Consider the following 21127-nt stretch of genomic DNA (forward strand, 5'->3'; position numbering starts at 1 on the left):
TTAACACATAACCAGGGAACCCAAAGGGTTAATGGATTATAGAGTAAATAGTTTGGGTTAATAATATATTAATATTTTATAATATGTAATAATATATTATTATACAAAATGTGTTAATGTTATATATATATGATAATATAAAGAATAAGGTAATAATAATAATAATAAATGGATTAGATGATCTTTAAACTTTCTTCCATTTTGTTGTTCAGTTATTTCAGTCGAGTCTGACTCTTTATGATTCCATTAGGGATTTTCTTGATAAAAATACTGGACTGGTTTGCCATTTCCTTCAGTTCAATTTTACAGATGAGGAAACAGAGGCAAACAGAATTAAGTGACGTACTGAGAGTCACATAGCTAATTAGTATCTAAGGCCAGGTTTCAGCTCAGGTATTCCAGACTCCAAGACTGGCACTCTGTTGCCACCTTGCTTCCCCTAGTTTTAAAATACCTTAATTCTAAGAAATTTAATTCTAAACAGCTTAGAATTAATTTATGATGGGAGAAGTATAAGGTAGAATTGGTACATCTGTTCCTCTTCTTCCTGGATTCTGCTCATATTTTTGAAAAACAGTAAAGATAGAAGACTATAGAACTAGGATTTTTCAATATGTTCATTCATATTTACATTATATTTTCAGAAAAATCCATCTCTCTGTTGTCTTCAATAGTAAAGTTATATGTGTAAGAGGAGGTTTTTTAAAAAAAAAAAAAAGTTCTTTGAAGCCTTGCATAATAAGGGTTTTAATTGCTTATTCACTTATTTTCGCACCACTATGAATTTCTAGAAACATACATTTAATATACATTAAGCATTTGGCATGTGCTATATAGTTGAGCTTGGGCAGCTAGGTAGCTAAGTGGATAGAGCACTAGACTTAGAATCAGGAAGACTCATCTTCCTGAATTCAAATCTGATTTCAGACACCAACTAGCTGTGTGACTCTGCGTAAGCCACTTAACTCTCTTTGCCTCAATTTTCTCATCTGTAAAATGAGCTGGAGAAGGAAATGGCAAGACACTCAAGTATATTTGTCAAGAAAACCTCAAATGGGGTCATTCAGAATTGGGCATGACTGAAAATGACTAAACAACAAAATGTACTGGAGGGTGATAAAGACAAATACAGTATAATAATCTCTGCTGTAATGAGGTTTACAATGTAGTAGAAGACATAGTCTATGTATGTAACTAACTATTCAAAGAGAATATAAATATCTAGTAAGAGATACAAAGTGCTATCCAGACAAAGTTAAGAAGAGAGGGGTGATTTTTTGAGTTAGGAGTATTTACTCTATACAGCAGAACAACAAACAAAGCACAAGTATTTATTAAGCACTTTAGTATATGAAAAGCCTTTATTAATCACTCCAGAGTAACCAGGCAATTATTTGATTTTTCATTTTTGAGGTTTATTTTCTCTGCCTTAAAATAGTTACGTGCTAATGAGTGAAGGGGATACAGTGCCCTGCAGCTCTAATCATTATGTAATTTTCAAAGATATTCAGTTTTAAAAGAATCTTTCTCTAACGACTATTACCTTATACTTGAATTTTAGCAGTTTTTAATAAATAACACTTCTTTTCCTATAATCTTTAAACTGTTCACATACAAAAGAAGCATCACCCTAAATTCTTTATATGGTGATTCAACTTTTACATTCATTTAACAAGTTGCTTTTTGTACCTTTTGGAACCAAATTACTCATCTATTATCTGAAAACTATTTCCTTATATTCAGATTTTAGCAGGGTTTTTTTAATAAAGATAAAGGTTTTTTTCTATTACCTTTAGCCACCAAAGTATTCATTTGTTAAAGAAGTAAGACCTCACATCCTTTTATCTGTTGAATTGTTATTTTTTTCTTTATTGCAAAAGTACTTTCCCATACCTTTAAGCACCAAAACACTCCAATGTGAAAAGGCAATACCTAAAGGGACAGTACCTTATATTAAGATGAATCAGTCCTTGGTATATAGGTAGGATGTATATAAGGCATTGAAATGAGGAACAGGGTACCAATTAAGTCACTGCTGTAATTATCTGTTGCTCTTTTTGTTGTTCAGTTGTTCCAATTGTATCCCCATTTGGAGTTGTTGGGTTTTTTTTTTTTTTTAGCAGAAATAATGTAGTGGGTTGCCATTTCCTTCTTTAACTCATTTTACAGATGAGGTACCTGAGGCAAACAGGATTAAGTAACTTGCCAGAGGTTTCTCAACTAGGAAGTGTCTGAGGCCATTTTTGGATTCAAAAAGACTAATATTCCTTATTTCAAGTTTAGCCCTTTATCCATCACTGCCACCTAGCAGTCCTATTGTAATCATCCAGACAACAGTTAAAATGGACCTGGACTGGATGGGTGATAGGGGAAAGAGAGAGACAGGAAAAAGTATGAAATTACAGAGGTAGAAACAAAAAGATTTGGCAATTGTTTAAATGGTCACAGTGGGCAGTAATTCTGGAGAAAAGGAGAAAATCAGAGATGAGTGTAGTTCCTCCTCTGCCCCATCTTTATTTTCTTTAAATTAATTTTTTTTTTTTTTTTGGTGTGAGGGAAGGTGGAGGGAAAATTTCCCTAATGAGCTTTGGTGATGAAAAGCAAGAATTCACAACAGATGATTATTGTCATACTATTGCAATTATCATAAGGGTGATGTAATCCTTTCCAGAACTTCCTGTATCCTATTAAACAAACTAAGGGACATTGTTCTTGTCTAAGAAGGCAGTAGGGATGAACAGCAGGTATGACAGGGCCATTGTGTTGGACATTCAGGAATTATTTGTTAGCTGGAGAACTTTGCAGCGGAACACATTCAGTTGTACTTAAGAGTACTTTCTGACCCTACTATGAGGCTGTTTTTTGTGGGTCAAACTTAAAAATGATGCTGATGGTATCATGGGTCATATACTATGCAGAAGACTCCAAAGGAAGACTTGCTCCTCTTTGACAGGGCCTGATCATCAAACAAAGGGACATGCTAATAAAGGGTCTCAAATAGTGGTTGATCCTACACCTGAACTCCCTGGGTCACAGACCCTCCATCCATGTAGTAGTGCTGAAAGACAATGGGTTACTTCCTAAAGTCCAGACCAGTAAAGCTCTGGCCTATATTCCAAGGACTGGCCCTTATTTTTATCTTTGCTTCAGATCTCAGTCCAAGTTTTTCTCAGCCAGCTCTGTGCACAGAGAAGACATTTAATAAATCCTTAAGGGCTGATTGATGGGACTGATTAATTTAGAAACAGTCCCGTCTCTGCTCAAGTACACTTCCTTTACCTTTCAATGCCTTACTATGACTGTTTCATCTTTAGCTCTTGCTTGTACATTGCTAACAGACTTAGGAATCCTAGGAAAAGGGAATTTTGCGGACAAGTATATGACTCACGTAAGGCTGAACTTAGGACTTTGTTAAATGCTGTTCTTTGGATCAACTTTGCAAGCCTCATGTGAACAGGGCACGATTCATTAACTAAAAATATGATTCATACTTCAGCTTAAATTAGACTTCAGACACACATTATGCATTTAATCAGTAGGTCGGCCTTTTAGGCCTGGTTGGGGCTAGGGCAGCAGTTTTTTCAGAAATTATAAATAATGATTTTTTTTTCAGAAAAATTTTTTAAAAAGTTTTCTACAAGGGTCAGGCAGGTGCTTTTGAACTTGAAAAACAGGGAATCCAACTGAAAAGGAAAACATGTTATCTTTGCTCCATCCTCAGGAATATGGCGCCTGCTGCTTATCTCACAGTCAGTCACACAACCCTTAGGAGAATGAGGAGCTCCCTTTAACACACTTTCAGCTCAAGGACATCTGCTTCCATTTCAGTCCCTCTGAGACATAGCCCAAGGCAAGAAAAGATGGTTTAGGTCCTTTGCCAGTAAATTTCAGTTCAGTAATGAAAACTGGCTCACTGTCAAAAGATTAGTCAAAGGTTCTCTGTAGTCTGTATTCGTTTTTCCACCTTGGTGTTTACTTAAGTACTGGGTCTCCAAGCAGAATTCCTCTGGGTAGGCCCTCTCATGGCTAACTTCTACCCCTAGAAATATCATAGGGTGCTAGACTCGTGAATTCATGGGTTCATAGGAACCCTTCCCACAGCTGCCAAATCGATTTTCCTAAAATGTGGGTCTGACCATGTCATAGATGTATCTCCCCCCCACCCCAACAATTCCAAAATCTTCTCCTTGTCTCTAGGATCAAATCTAAGTTCCTTTGGTTAGTCTTTCACTATGTTACTCCAACTTATTTTCCAAACTTATATTCCCTTAATCCCCTTCCAAAACTTGATCTATGGTCCTGTCTAGTGGACCTCCAAGCTGTTCCTTAATTCTACTCTCCATCTCCTTTGCATTTTCCATACTCTATGCCTCCAATACTATCTTCCCCTTTAGATCCCTATTTCCTTCAAAGCTCTGTTCAAGTGCCATCTTCCCTTTGAAGTCTTTCCATTTATTCCCAACTGCTGATGCCTTCTACTTCCCCAAAATTTAACTTATATTCTTTTTGTGTAATATTTTGCATATTTTATTTATATTTATTTTTTCCTCCCTCAATTGCAATGTAAGCACTCTGAGGGTAAGGTCTTCATTCTTTTTTGGTTTTGTATCTTCAGTGCCTTACCACAGTACTTCATTCGTAGTGAGTACTTAATAAATATAAATGCCTGATTAATTGATTGATTCTAGATTTAGAACTTTAGAACCTGTCTAGTCCAACACCCTTACTTTACTGATGTAGAAATTTAAATGATGTGTCCAGGACTCAGACAGAATACATTGACCTGTTTACTGATGAGCTTCAGTTTCCCTATGTGTAAAATGAGAAGCTTAGACATTGGTGATGTCCAAAGATCTTCCATATCTAAAAATTTATGATGCAAGTACATTGACAAAGACCTTTATTTTTTATTCTGGAGCAGAGTGAAAGCAACAAGAGACTTAAGCAAGAAATAAAAAGATAAGAAGGAAGAGAGAGTAGAAAGAGAAGTAGCAGAATATTGGCAACAATAGGCAGTGATCAAAAATTGCTAAAAAAAAAATTAGACTGATAATAAAGAACAGAAGCAAGAGAGAACTCTAGAAGCATTTATTATAATAACTTTTTATTGACAGAACCCATGCCAGGGTAATTTTTTACAACATTATCCCTTGCACTCATTTCTGTTCCAGTTTTTCCCCTCTCTCCCTCCATCCCCACCCCTAGATGGCAAGCAGTCCTATATATGTTCTCTAGAAGCATTTAGATGGTGCAGTGTCAGTGCATAGTCAGGAAGACTAGAATTCAAGTCTCACCTCAGATGTTTACTATCTATATGATCCAGGAAAATTCACCTAATCTGGCTGCTTTAGTTTCCTCACCTGTAAAATGGGGATAATAAAAGCACTCTACTTCCTAGGGTTGTTGTAAACAAGATAACATATGTAAAGCATTTAGCATAGTGCCTGATATATATTAAGTGCATAATAAATGGGAAACTTTTTTAAAAGAAAAAATTTTGTTTCCTTCCATTCTCTATAATCTGGGAGAGCAAATAACCATCTTTCTCTCAATAGTCTTTGAAGATAAGCATAAGAATATATCTTTATTGGGTGGCTATGGGCCTAGACTTTGAGGAAAACAAGGCAGACTTTTATTTCAACAGATAAGGACTAAATCCTTAAGACTTATGTCCCATAAAAAGTATACTTATATCTACATAATTCAGCCAGTGCTGTTCATAATTAGGCCACTATTTAAAGTATGCATATTACAAGTGAAACATTTCTTAGGAAACAGTAGGTATAGAAAGAAAATGCCTTCTAAAATGCACAATAATTATAGATTCATTAAAATCTACAGTTGTAAGAAATTCCAGAGATCTTCTAAGCCATTCCTCTCATTTTCCAAATCCATTAATCAACAAATTTTTATTAAGCACTTATCATGTCCCAAAAATTATGCTTGACATTGGAGATAGAAGTACAAAGAATTAAATAATCTTTATTTGAAGAAGCTTACATTCTAAGGAGAGAAACAAAAAATATTTATAAAATAAGCATGTATATAAAACAAATATATAAACTGCATTAATACAAATATATTGAAAGTAGTAAAATATAATTATTCTTTCCACATTATGACTTCCCATCCGAGGTTCCATATGTCACAGGTTAGTTTAAGAAATTAAATGGAAATTTTGGGATTTGATACAGAATCTGTGACCAAATACTTAACCCAAATTTTATAATAAGGTAAATAAATAAGAAAAAGAAAAAATTTGGTCTTCTCTGGTAAGAAGGGAAGGCCAAACATCTTTATGTGGATTTTCTAGATCATGTATTATGCTGCCCCTAATCCCCAATATAGAAGAAGGACCAGGCAGAAAATGGGGCCTGAAATGGAAAGGAATTGTAGGAAGGAAGGGGCAAGGACAGAGTATATTACCAGGATAGGAATGGCCACTGAGGACATTAGGGCCCAAATATGTAAAGCAACTTACTAGAAGTTACACAGTTTGTTAGAACTAGGACAAAGCCCCATTAGATTCAGAATCTAGGACCCTTTTGTTTTACCACTTAATTTGTTTCATTGTATTGTGACATAATTTTTTAACAGAAAATTTCTTAGAATTAGATAATTATTAGTCTTGTTCAATTAATCCTGCAATAAATAAAATAAAATTCAATGACATAATGGTATTCTTCCTTTGTTTACCAAAAGGCTGGAAATGGTTGAAACTAAGATGTTTCTGAATGAATCTCTTTTTTAAACACCTCTACTTTCTGCAATACTTAAGTAATTGGGAAAGGGGTATTTACTGAACTAAGAGGGACCATTTATTAAAATACTATTACATTAACAATATTTCTTTATGATGTTTGTATGTATCAGTGAAACAAAATTTTCCTGTGTTTAATAATTATTTGCAGATGAATGAACATTGTTTTGAGTTTCAACTTTGAAGGCTCTCAATAATTATTTATGGTATACTTTGTCATATCACTTATTTTCATTGAAAGCAAGTTTATAAATGTGAAACATAAAGGTTCTGCCTATCAGCTCTCTCCATTTCTAATTCATTCTTAGGGTTAGCAGAAAAAGAAATCATTGAATCAGGAGGCTGGAAAAGGACCTTAATGGGCCAAGATGGAGAGAACCTCCTGAAACCACTATTGGCCACATTCCCGTGGTGCCAAATCACAAGGCAAGGTTTCCAAGGTCAGTGGGTCATATTTATTTCTTATTCTTACCTTCTCTCCCTCTATACTATATTTTACTATATGGATCACCAGAACAATACTGCCTTTCCTTGGAGTAAGTAGACTTCATTGAGAGTTCATTCCTCATGTTCTTCTGCCTTCAGGCAAAAACTACATTTAAATCACCCAGAGAGATTACTGCTTTTATTTTTCCTTTAAAAAGGTTCCACCGGTTCCCGTAGTGATATGGTCTCCTGTCTCCCAACCCATGAATTCTAACAAGAATCCCTCTTGCTAATTTAAGTCCAGTCTGTCTTTTCCTGGACATAGTGGAAAGAGAGAACAGCTGATGTGTTTTACTTCTGCAGCAATCCTGACTATATTTGCAACAACCCCCTATGCAACCTTAACACCCCCCTACTCCCATCCCCACCCAAATTCACATCCAGTCTCAAATATTGCTTAATCTGTTTGCCTCGATTTCTCAGCTATAAAATAAGCTGGGGAAAGAAATAACAGATGTACCCAGAAAATCCCAAATAGAGTTAGAAAGAGTTGAACTCTACTGAAACAATTGACCAACAAGAAGACACTATACCTGTTCTCATGGAGTTTACAGACTAGTTGAGGAATATGGTTTATAGACAATTTGGTGTAATCATATTATTACATAATAAGTACTGTGAAGTGGTAGTAGAAAGCAAAAGAGACCTGTGGTTTAATAATCTTCTTGTGTTCAGTTATTTCAGATTTTTCATGAATTTAAAACATCTCACAATTAAAGCATTAAAAAATAAAGGATGTTAAAGATAAAGGGTGTTCTTTTGTTTTTTGTTTTTGAAAGAAGCATACTACTAATACATGAGAAAACTGAGATTTGGGATTTTCTTGGCAAAAATACTGGAGTGGTTTGCCATTTCTTTTCCAGTTCATTTTACAGATGGGGAAACTGAGACAAACAGGGTGAAATGACTGAGGGAAAATAAGAACTCACAAAAATGAGCTTTACTAACTCCAAGCCTACCACTATATCCACTGTACCATCTAGCTGCCCCTTAGTTATTTAGAAAATTCCTTATTTGAGAGCTTGATTTCTCCATGTGCTATGTAGAACCATTTATACCATCTAGAAATAATGTCCTTTTCTTCTAGCAACTGTGACTTTCTTGTAACTGGAAGAATTGAATGACCTACACTGGTTTACCATCCTGTTCTCCTTCAGTACCCCTTCAGTACCACAAAAGTATATAGATATATTTGCAGCCTTGGCCTAGAAACCTGAGACCTCTTGGCAAACTCAGATTGTGCAATTTAATGCACCTGATCATATTGACATTTGTGACAGCTGGGATAGCCGCTATTGACATGTGTTCACTGCAGCACTATCCAGAGCTCTGAATGAAAAATGAAAAATTGGTACAAGTCAGAATTCTATATTGCCTAAGGAAAATGCAGATGATTACAGGGCATCGTTTACTTTGCCCCCGATTTTTGACCTGACCTGCTATTCACTGAACAGTTTATTTTGTAGAAGGATTCTTCTTTTTTTGTCAGTATTTGGCTATTGTCTTTTATATTTCTTTTTTTTTATTTTAATATCCTTTTATTTACAAGTTATATGTATGGGTAACTTTACAGCATTGACAATTGCCAAACTTCTTGTTCCAATTTTTCCCCTCCTTCCCCCCACCCCCTCTCCCAGATGGCAGGATGACCAGTAGATATTAAATATATTAAAGTATAAATTAGATACACAATAAGTATACATGACCAAACCGTTATTTTGCTGTACAAAAAGAATCGGACTCTGAAATATTGTACAATTAGCTTGTGAAGGAAATAAAAAATGCAGGTGGGCATAAATATAGGGATTGGGAATTCAATGTAATGGCTTAGTCATCTCCCAGAGTTCTTTCACTGGGTGTAGCTGGTTCAGTTCATTACTGCTCCATTGGAACTGATTTGGTTCATGTAGATAGACTTCTAAATATGATAGATGTCTTCATGGGTTTGTTGATTTTTTTTTGTCTGTTTGTTTTAAACAAGGCATTTTCCTCTCCTAAACATTCCCATAAAAACTTTAGGGTTTAATCTTGCAGTGACACAGCACGTTTTCACACAAATTCATATGTGATATGGATCTAAAAACAAAACAAAACATTAACTATATGATGTAAAATTCTTCAGTAACATTTAGCCTGTCATACTAAAGATCATCTAATCTTGGGAAAGACTCCCTTTGAATTTTAAATCATCACACAATTAAAACATTGAAGGATAAATGAAGGTTTTTTTTATTTTTTTATGAAGTTTTTTTTTTTAAAGAACCATATTAATTGAAGAGAAACATGCTACTAATACATAAGGAAACTGAGATTTCATTTTGGTTACTGAAAATGATGGTGCCAGCTGATGTTATAGTATTCCTGGGGGAGGCAGCATTAATTTCAGCCCCAGGGAAATAATTGAGTACACAGAAACAATTTTGAAAGCAAGTACTGCTACTTATATCTAGAATTTGCTGAGAACTAGATTGTAAAATCCTTAAGGATATGGTGGAACATGGTTTAATTATCTTATTTAATAAATGGTTATTGAAGGAACACATGATGGATGAATGAGCTCTAATGAGGAATTGAAAATGTATTCTGTTCTGGATTTTTTGAGCTTGTATTACTCATTTTTGAATTCTCAACAGCTAATGTTTAATTCCAAGCTCAATTATCCCTGTCACTTAACACTCTTACCCTTGGCTTCCTGTCCATCATCAGTTGTCTATGCTTAGGGGAATCCAAAGTAACATTATCAAGTCATATCATCTTTACCAATAAATACTTATTGAGTTATTTGTAGGGCACTGTGCTGGGCTCTGACATTAGAAAGTGTGAAATGGATTCCCTGTCCCTTTTGAATTTACACTCCTAGTTGGAGAGATAGTAGCACAAACAGACAAAAGATAAATAACAACATATAGTTGTACATGCCAGATGGAATTAAGTATGTAAAACATACAATGAGTGCCATATAGGATCGCTTTAATCTGGGACAATTGGGGAAATCCTAATGAATCTTGAAATATTCCTTCAGGGAAGAGTTGAACGTAAATAGAAAGGAGGAAATAGGGTATTATTTGATAGAAATGGATGGGAAACTGGAAGGATGGCATGAATAAAATTTCATGTGATCTGTTCAAGAGCAGAAAGTAGAGGGCCATGATGGGAAATAGGCATGTAGGTACCCCTCTGGGAAGGAACTTGAATGATAAGCCAAGAAATTATCTTGTTTCTATTTTCTCTGCAAAAGAGAATGCCCTTTATTCTGAAAATGACAAAACAAAAATGACTAACAAGGGGTTGATACCCAAGATAAGTAAGGAGATGATAATAGAGTAAATAACTTGCTGCCCTTGATTAATCCAAGTTGCCTAGTGCAGAGGAACTCACATCCATAGATCCTGAAAGAATTTGCATATACAATTATTGAGCTACTGTCATGATTATGGAAAACAAGATATGTCACAAGATTAAAGAAAATCAAATTTCTTAGTTTTCAAAAAAGGAAAGAGCAGTGTGTAAATTATAGGCCATTAAACTTGACTTTTCTTCTTGGGAAAGTTGTAGAAAGGCTCCTTAAAGGGATGTGGTTGTCAAACATCTGCCAGGAGAAAGGGGAAAAGTGAAATCAGCATGGCTTCATCAAAAACAGTTTCATAGCAGACTAATTTCATTTTCTTATTTGATAGGATTATGCATTTGTAGATGAGAGGAATATTATAGATGTAGATTTTTAGCAAAGCTTTCAATAAAGTATCTCATTCTATTCTTGTGAAGAAAGTAGTGGCTTATAGATTAGATAATACAGAGAGCTTCTGAACCAGTTGGATGGCAGACTCAATGAGTAGTTGCTAATGGTTCAATCTCATTATGTCAGGAGGTCTTCAGGACAGGGATCTGATCTGGACTGACTAAAGCACTGAACTAAATCTAACAAGATGAGATCCAGCTTGGAGTAGTGATTCTTTTAATACATAGCTACTATGGCCAAGGATGAGATGGCCTCCAAAGTCCCTTCTGACCACAAGTCAGTCTGTGAGTTTGTAAATTTAATATTGTCCAAATGGCCCAACTGAATAATAATTAAAGTAACGTATTGTTCCATTGTCCAAATCTTGCCCTCACTGCTGCTCCCACCCTCTCTTGCACCCCATCCTAGGCAGGTTTTCTTTGTAATATATTTATGGAAATAATGTGATATGCAAAAATGGAATGGTATAAACATTTATATTCAGGGGAAAATAGGAAATAATTAAAAGTTATCACTAGAATTAAGGGGATCAGGAAAGTTTTCCTGTAGAAGTTAGGGTGTCAGCTGTGACTTGAAGGAAGCCAGGAGACAGACCTGAAGAGAAATAGCATTCTATCCATAGTCCTGGAGAACCAGAGGAAATACCTAGTGACAAGAGATGGAACATCCTGTTCTTGGAAGAGCAAGGAATTAAAAAGTATTAGTAGAGCGTAAGGTATAAGAAGACTGGAAAGATATGAGGAGCCTAAATTATGAAGAGTTTTGGATGCCAGATTATTTTGTGATTCATCCTAGAGGTTATAGGGAACCACTGGAGTTTATTGAGTGGGAAGCATAACATGATTGTATTTGAGCTTTAGGAGAAAAAAACCCACTTTTTTGATGGAGGGTGAATGGAGGATGGATTAGAGTGGGAAGAGTCTTAAAGTGCCTGAAAAACAAACTAATTGAAAAGAAACATTCTACTACTACATGAGGAAATTGAGATTCCATTTTGGTTTCTGAAAATGATGGTACCCACTGATGATATGGTATCCTTGGGGGGAAGCTATTTTACTGGTCCATGTGTGAGGCGATGAGGTCCCACACCAGAATATGTCAGTGTCAAATGATAGAAGAAATGTATTTGAGAGATATTGCAAAGGTAAAATTGGCAGACCTTGGCAACAGATTGGATGTGGGGGAGAGGGAAGAGGCGAGAATGAAGAATTGAGGATGAGACCTAGGTTGCAAGCCTGGGGAACTGGAAGACTGATACTGTTCTCAAAAATAATAGGAAAGTTGTGAGGGTTGGAAGAAAGATTTGGAGGGGAAAAGATATTGAGATATTTGATTTTAATATGTCTATTGGATATTCAGTTTAAAATTCCTGAAAGGAAATTGGAAATGTGAGATTGGAAGTTGGTAGGGAAGTTGGGGCAGAATAAATAGATCTGAGAATCATCAACCTAGAGATGGTAATTAAATACATGGGAGCAAATGACATCAGCAAGTAAAATAGTATAGAAGGGGAAGAAGAAGAGGGTCTTTGTGGGACATTTATAGGGTGTGCTCTTTATGAGCCACTAGCAACAGAAATGATTGAGAAGTATTCTCAAGGCTGGAAGAGAATCAAATGAGAATGGTGTTCTGAAAACCTAACCATGTATCAACAAAGGCTTGTCAAAGGCTTCATAGAAGCAAAAAAAGAATGAGGATTGAGAAAAGGATTTGCCATTTTAAGAGATCAATGGGAACTGTTGGACAGTATATAGTATATAGTTTCAGTTATCCATTGTATCAATAGATGACGTTCCTCCATCGGTAAAACAAAATGGTAAGTTTAGAAAATCTGAAGAAACTGAGCAAGATACTGAACTTGATATGTAAGCCTGATATCAAGATCAGAAGTGGTGGGCTTTATTTTTATTGCCATCATGAGACAAACAAATAAACATGATTTGAAGAAGGAATAAAATGGAGACTGTTATGGATTTTAAAACCATGCAGAAGTGATTTTCAGATAATTAAAGATTGTCCCATTCTATATAATTAATTTTTACTTAACTTTTATTCTCTCTGTTTATCTTTCCCAGAAATAGGAGTGTGTATCCAATTAGTAGATAGAACCGTAGAGAGAAATTTGCTACATGGTAGCAACAAGCTCACCCACAGTCTAGTATGACAAGAAGAATAATGAGAGTACAGAGTATTGACATAAATGTCACTTCCCTGTAACTAACTTATTTCCAAGCTGTCAGGTCAGCCAGGTTGACATTCAACACACACACATATACAAACACACACAAACATACACAAATACACACACAATTTAAAACTAATTAAAATTTTTAACGGAATTCTTCTACCAAGTACCCTCTGCAAATAAGGAAGATAGAGCCTGCAGAACAGATTTTCTGAAAATGCATTTACATTTTCTTTTGAGATAGTAGCAACAAGCATTTGTTAAATACCTACTGTGTTCAAGCTAAGCCATAGGGATAGAAAGACAAAAGTGAAACAGTCTGTGTCCCTGAGGAATTTCCAGGTTAGCCAGGGCAGATGTTCACATGCAAGTATATGTGAAATAGATAAATGATTTTGAGGGGAAATACTATCAACTGGGGGTGGGGGACCAGGAGAGGCTGGTGGTACAGGTTAGAATACAGGGCCTGGAGTCAGGAAGCTCAAATCTGACCTCAACATTTACTATCCATGTGACTCTGAATAATTCACTTCACCTCTCTTTCCCTCGGTTTCCTTATCTGTAAACTGGGGGTTATAAAAGTACCTACCTCCCAAAGTGAGGACCAAATGGGATAATATGTAAAATGCTTAGCACGGTTCCTGGTGGCACAAAGTAGATGCTATGTAAACATTAGTTATTATTGTTATTATAATGAAGAATAAGTGTTCTTGGGGCTTTATGGATAGATATCAGGGGATCTGTGAATTTGTACAGGAATCTTTATTTTATTATAGTAGTTTTCTTTGTAATCTTGCATATTTTTATATATATTTAAAGATGCATTTCAAGAAGCAGTCCATACACTTCTCCAGACTATGAGAGGGGTTCTTCACACACACACACAAAGATTAGGAAATCCTGAGCTGAATCTTAAAGTCAGTTAAAGCTTCTAAGAGACTAAGATGGGAAGGGACTGTATTCCAGTTAAGGGGAACAGTCAATGGAAAGACATGTGGATACTAGATAAATGTGTTATATATATAAAAGAAAAAATGGAGCTCATTTATAGTGTGTGTGTGTGTGTGTGTGTGTGTGTGTATGTAGGTAGAAAGGAGTAATTGTAATAAGATTGGAAAAGTAAATAGGCGCCAGGTAGTGAGAGACTTCAAATGCCAAATAAAGAAGGCTTTATTTGGTTCTAGAGTATCGATTCTCATAGTGTGGTCAGGGAACCTTTGGTAGTCTTTAAGATCAAGACTAGTTTCAAAATAATACTAAGATATCTTCATTTTTAATACAAAAATATAACATTAACAAAAGCTCTTTGGTAATTTTTTTTAAATTGTAAAGGAGTTCTAAAACTAAAAACTATGAGAACCACTTTTCTAGAGGTTATAGGGAACCAACAGCATTTACTCTGTGTTGAAGTGAAAACCTCTTTGACCGCTATGGGGAGGATGGAGTGGGGTAGGGAAAGGCTTGAAGCAGAGAAAACAATGAGGAAATTATAACGTGGCGAGAGGTGATGAGGGTGCAAACTAGATTGTCAACCACATGAGAAGAAAGAAGGGGATAAATGGGAAGAAGTTGCCAAGATAGAAATTACAACTGAGGCAGCTTTTAAACGATTCTGATTTACTTTCTAATTTAGCTTTCTAAGAAGATAAATGATGGAAGCAAGTTCCATTTTCACAATGTGTAGCTCGTAGCAAAGTCAACAACATGACAACATCTTCAGTTTATGCTGGAAGTGTATGAATCATTGAAAGGCATTTAAAAGAGACCTTCTATTGAAAGGGCAAAATTCTGTAAATTGCAGGTACAATCATCGTGACATGACTGGTGCTGTTAGACTTTAAGAAATCTTGGGGCAAAGAATGTAGGGAAGTGGAAGTGTTGTTGCTGCTCTTAGGGGAATATTGTGGGGATGGGGGAAAAGGACGAGTATTTAAAAGGGATCTAATAAATTTTTGCTAATTGATTATTTTGCTAATAGTAGCAGTTATTGATGATTAATCAATATTGATACATTTTCTTTATTAGCATTTCATGACCCAGCAATGTAGTTACTCTATGTAGGGATTATCTACTTTATGGATTATCCATGTTGGATTTTAAATTCTGGCTGATTATCCTATTCCCTCAAGTGATGCCAACCCCACTACCACCACTTTCCTATATTATTTATTATTAAGATGTCTTTTCCTTTTTTGAAAAAAAGAAAATATAAGGAGAGAGAAAAATTGGAACTCAAAATCTTACAAAAATGAATATTGAAAACTATCTTTACATGTAACTGAAAAACATAAAATGCTACTAAGTATAAAAATAAAAATAATTTTTCCCATTATGTACAAATATAATTTTTAACATTTTTTTTATTTTGAGTTCAAAATTTCCCCCATCTCCCTCACTTTTCCTCCTCTGAAGTGGTGAGCAACTTGATTTAGGTACTCTATGTGCAATAAGATATCTTTTCTTACTAAACAATTAGTTTGTGATCAGAAAACAGATACATTTTAGTATTAGCCTAAATGTAGTATAGCATAATATTTTTCTTTATTTGTATGTTTTTCTTCCAAGTTTAACCATATGACATATTGGTAAATCAGATCATAAAATCAGAAACTTAGAGCTGAAAGAGACCATATAGAGATCATCTTCTGAAACTTCTTCATTTAATATATGTGGAAAATGAGACCCAGAAAGTTTGAGTGATTTGTGCCACTAATAAGTGGCAGAAATGACTACATCCCAGTTCTCATAATTTCACATCCAGTGCTTTGTCACTATTCATGTTATTAAGTTTCTCTGTCCAGATAATTGAATAGGATCATAAAGTTGGAGCTGGAAAAGAAAACTTTAGAAGCTATCTGGTCTGACTCCTTCATTTTACTAGAGAGGAAACTGAGGTTCAGTGGGATCTGAACCCAGAATCACAGTTCTTCCCACTGCCTCTCTCCATTTAACCAATAACACAGTATTAGTATCTTGCATTTGTTTAATTCTTAAATCAGCTCTTAAATCAGCATTACCTCATCTGGATCCAAGCAATAACCCCGTAAACTAATCAGCATAGATATTGTTATCTCCATTTTATAGATGAACAAAATGATGTTCAAACTGAGGCAGACTGGGGCAATGGATAGTGTTCCAAACTTACAGTAAGGAATACTTGAATTCAAAACCTATCTGACACATTTACTAGCTGTGATCCTGATCAAATCATTTAGCCTCTCAATCTCCTCTAATTATTCTCTTATTTTTGGAACTAATAATAGTATCCTGTTAATATTAATTATTATTAATATAATTTATATTATGTAATTAATTAAAATTAATAATAGCAATCATAAGATTGTTGTGAGGATCAAATGATATACCATGTAAAAAGTGCTTGCAAGCCTTAAAGTACTATTTAAATCTCAGCTGTTATTATTTTGGTAACTTGCTCAAGATTCCAGAGCAGATAAACAGCAGAATCCAAATTGCAACCTGGACCATAGCTTTTTCTCCACTGCTATTTGGTTTGCATTGATGAAAAAAAATGAAAATGCCTGACTTGCTTCAGTTTTGTGGAGGTGTGGTGCAGAAATCTCAGAGGTGTTTAGCTATGCATGGGCATTGCTCCAGTGCGTGCAAGATTATGTGTAGAGAGAGCCAACAGATGTGATTGCTAAGACACTGTCTATGATCTTTGAAAAATCTTGGTGAAAGGGAGTGGTATACCAGGCCTGATGAAAGGTAAAAGTTGTCCCAATTCTCTCCCACTCCCCCAAAAGGAAAAAGACTGTTATCTGCTACTTATAGAACATGAGGTTTGACTTCAATGTCTTATAAATTTGTAGAACTCTTTTATCAAGGAATTATGTTGTGGTTATTTTCTTTCAATCATGACTCTTCTTGAACTCATTTGAGTTTATTTTTGGACAAAGACACTGGAATAGCTATTTTCCTTCTCCTGCTGATTTTACAGATAAGGAAACTGAGGCAAACAGAGTTAAGTGATTTATCTAGGGTCACACAGCTACTTGATGTCTGAGGCCAAACTTGAACTTGGGAAGATGAGTTTTTTCTGACGCCAGGCCTGGCACTCTATCTACTGCACTACCTAGCTACCTGAGGCAGATTTAGGATTTCTGATAATTAGTTGTTCAAATAGGGAGTGGACCTGCATCTGTCATCACCTGAGCTCTTCAAGGTGACAGCTCGTCAGGGATCTTGTAATAGACAGATTTCCTGTTCAGATCAAGAACTGCCCAATATGAGCCCCGAGGTCCCTCCCACCTCTTAAATTCTGAGATTCCGTGACTGTTATAGATTCTAGATGCCAATGTTTTAGTCCTCCAACAAAACTTTTTTTAAAGAGTAAAGAAATATTTTTTAAAGTTTTTTTTAAAGTCCCCTTTGCTAAGGTTCCCCCTTTTATCCTTTAGTGCCTCCCCTGTACTATTTTACAATGGGTAGATTCCTGACAAAGCTTAATGGAGTCTCCTCCCCCAGCAGCTGTTTTGAAGGACTCTGGAAGGAATCCAACTTCCAGATACTTCTTTTCTTTTCCTTTGTGATCTTTCTTCCTGGCACTGTCAGCTAATCCTTCTTGCTTGTTTAGATCATAATGTCACGGATCTAAAGCTGGAGGAGACCTTAGACATCATGTGGCTATCCTTTCCCTCTCTTTCTTCCCCCCCCCCCCAACTTTCCAGGTAAGGAAAGGAAGACACAGAGAGATAAATGATTTTCCCACATGGCTGATAGATTCAGAATTTGAATTCAGGTTCAGTGACTCTCATGTTTAGCATTGTCCACTAAAAGACATTATTTTTGTGTTCCTTTATTAGACATAAAACAATTACATATATCCATTCTTAATATTAGGTCATATTTATTTATTCCATAACTAATTATTTTTAATATATTAGGCATTGTCATTGTTCAATTATGTCCAACCCTTTATGACCCTGTGTGGTGTTTTCTTGGCAAAGATACTGAAGAGGTTTGCCATTTCCTTCTCCGGTAGATTAAAGAAACAAGGTTAAGTGACTTATCCAGAGTAATACAGCTAGTGAATAACTGAGGCCAAATTTAAATTTAAATTTTCCTGTTTCCAGGCTCAATAGTCTATCCATTGTGCCACCTAGGTATAGAAGGAAAACAAAACAAAACAAAACAGTTTTTAGAGAAACTTATATTCTATTGGAAATTAGCAACAACAAGAAGATAATAAAGCTTTCTGATAATAGAGAATTAGTTCCTAAATCTAATGTCAAGGCCAATAGTCCTGTCCTGTTATTTGGCCTTATATTTCCTTATTTTCTCTCTTTTTAAAGTTTTTTCTGTTTTAAAAAAGAAAACCAGAAAATGAAAACAGAACAAAACAGAACATTGTCATGTGCCCATCAAAACATTGGGGAGGATTCAAAATAATTTCCAGTTTAAGAAAGGATATATAGTAATAGATGAAGTTATATTAATGAGGGGCCCATTTTCTCAATGATTCAGTATTTATGAGAAAGATTATGCTATCTCAGAATCTCAGAATTTTAAGGGAGTGCAAATGCTTTCCACTTCAACCTATACCTGAATAAGAATCCCATCCATGTATCTTCAACAGCTTACTATTTGTCTTTGACTTAAAGCCTCCAGTTAGGTAAAACCCATACTTCCCAAGGCAGCTTATCTTATGAGTCAGCTCCAATTATCAGGAATGTTTTCCTTATTTCAAATACCAGTTTGCTTCTTTGAATCTGTTACTTACCAGTCTTAGTCCAGCCTTTGAGGGCCAAGTAGAACAACTCTAATATGTCTTCCAAGACAGAACTTCAAACAGTCGATAATAGATTATGTCTTTTCTTCTCCAAACTAAACATTTCCAGTTACTTCGACTGGTCCTTATATGGTATGACAATTAGTGTTAGAGGTAGGAAATTTTACTGTAGAGTGAATGGTAAAATGCATAACATTCAACAAAGTCAAAATTTTAGTTATATTCTGCTGAGAGATCTTTAGCTGTTATTCCTTTTTAGGTGCTATCTAGAGGTAGATTTTGAACTTCAGCAGTCTCCCAATAAATATTTTGGAGTGAGTATTGTGATACCCTACTAGATAGTGTAGTGGATAAAAAAATGCCCGACCTTAAGTCAGAAAAACTCATCTTCCCGAGTTCAAATCTGACCTGGGTGACACAAGTCACTTAACCCTGCTTGCCTCAGTTTTCTTCATCTGTAAGGTGAGCTAGAGAAGGAAATGGCAAATCACTCCAGTATTTTTGCCCAGAAAACCCCAAATGGGATCATGAAAAGCTGGACATGACTGAAGCAACTCATCAACTGCAAAAAGCTTGAGAAAGGAAAGAACATGGCTTCCTCTGTTAGAGAAAAAAACTGTGTGTGTGTGTGTGAGTGTGTGTGTGTGTGTGTGTATGTGAAATAAATAATCTCAATGACAATTTCCTTCTCTCTTGTCTGTGAATCCTTGCTTTTAGCTTCTTGACCTCAAGTCTTAACTAAAATCCTACCTTCTTACAAGAAACCTTTCCTACTGCCCCTTAAGGCAAGTGCCTTCCCTATGAGCTTATCTCCAAGTTTTTCATAGATGTATATATCTAGTTTGTTCATAGCATGTTATTTCTGTCATTAGACTGAATTTCTTGACATCAGAGACTATTTTTGTCTTTCATTGTACATGTTGTGTTTAGCACAGTCCCTGGCACAAGGTGAGTACTTAATAAATAATTGTTGCCTTGACTTGACTTGTAAAAAAACATTATGACTAAATGCAATGTTTTGCTTCATATATTTTTTAAATTGTCTCTGTACATAAAGTTCCTGGAACTCCAGCTGATCACAGAACACCAGATGTAAACTTAGAAGTGTAATCGTGGGGACACAAGGTTCTTGAAGGGTCGCCAATATTATTTAGCACTAAGTTTGTTGAGTGTCATGTAGTCCTCCTCCTATTGAATGCTTATTACAGCTGCTCAAGGACAAACTGCCTTCAAGGAAATTATCAAGCAGCATGACACCACTGAAGGGCTAGCACACATATTAAATGCATCTTGACAGCAAAATCTCCACTAAGAGATACCATCCAATGATGCACAAGTACAGGGAGCTATCACATATGAGTTGGATCACTGTACTGGATTTCTTTCCTCTCCCAGAGTAATAGAAGGACTCTTCCCTAATTTTGCCTCATTTTTTTTCCCTGTCAACAATATATTTGTTCCATGAAACCTCATGGAGGAACTTTAAACATTCACTTTGGCAGTATATGTATGTGTTCAAGATCTTGAGAAGAATTAGATTTTTACTATTATTGCAAGACCTTCCATTTTTCTAGTACTTTAAAGTTTAAAAAAGGATTTGTAAAAATCTCACAGCAACCTTCAGAGGAAAGTGCTATTATTTTACAGATAAGGAAATTGAAGTTCAGAAAGATTCAGTAACTTCCTAGGGTCATACACTAGTAAGTGTCTGAATTGAAGTTTGACCCCAGATCTTTCTCACTCAGCATTCACCCCCATATCCATTCTGTCAGATTGCCTCTGTAGGGCAGAACAGTTGCAGCAACATGCTAAAGAAATATTTCCTTAAGCCATTAGAATAATTCTTCACTTATCATCTTCTCAATGGTATCCCCAGGCACTTTGCTCAAATTTTGTGTCTTGGTCTGTGCTGGTCCATAAATTCTGAGATGGAAAAACTTTAGTCATTGCTTAGTCCAGTATTCATTTTATTGATGAAAAAACTGAGACTCAAAGAGAGAGATGATTGAAATCACACAAATAGTTAGTGGCAAAGGCAGAACCAGAATCCAGGGTTCCTAATTCTTAGTCCTGACTTCCTTATATTGCATTACATGCCCTCTTACTGTATGTACTACATACCATCCTATGCCCACCCCTTCTCTTTCCAGATTTCTTCTTTAACAAATTTTGATATATTTTCTCCTTCAGATTTCTGCAGGTCAAAAA

The 21127-nt window shown here is 35.5% G+C and overlaps 1 protein-coding gene across 2 annotated transcripts in view; it reads left to right on the forward strand.

The window, feature by feature from the left end:
* GHR (growth hormone receptor) overlaps positions 1 to 21127 on the forward strand; it is a 299645-nt gene that overhangs the window by 51336 nt on the left and 227182 nt on the right. Inside the window, exon 2 of one of the 2 annotated variants that reach the window (XM_003759913.4) lies at positions 7069 to 7200. The exons of the other annotated variant lie outside the window; for it this stretch is intronic. Within the exon in view, the coding sequence (XP_003759961.3) occupies positions 7119 to 7200 (82 nt within the window). The 5' untranslated portion in view covers positions 7069 to 7118. The remainder of the gene's footprint in view (positions 1 to 7068; positions 7201 to 21127) is intronic. 2 annotated transcript variants of the gene reach the window in all.

This window comes from Sarcophilus harrisii, chromosome 1, assembly GCF_902635505.1.
Source record: "Sarcophilus harrisii chromosome 1, mSarHar1.11, whole genome shotgun sequence".
Classification (NCBI taxonomy): domain Eukaryota; kingdom Metazoa; phylum Chordata; class Mammalia; order Dasyuromorphia; family Dasyuridae; genus Sarcophilus; species Sarcophilus harrisii.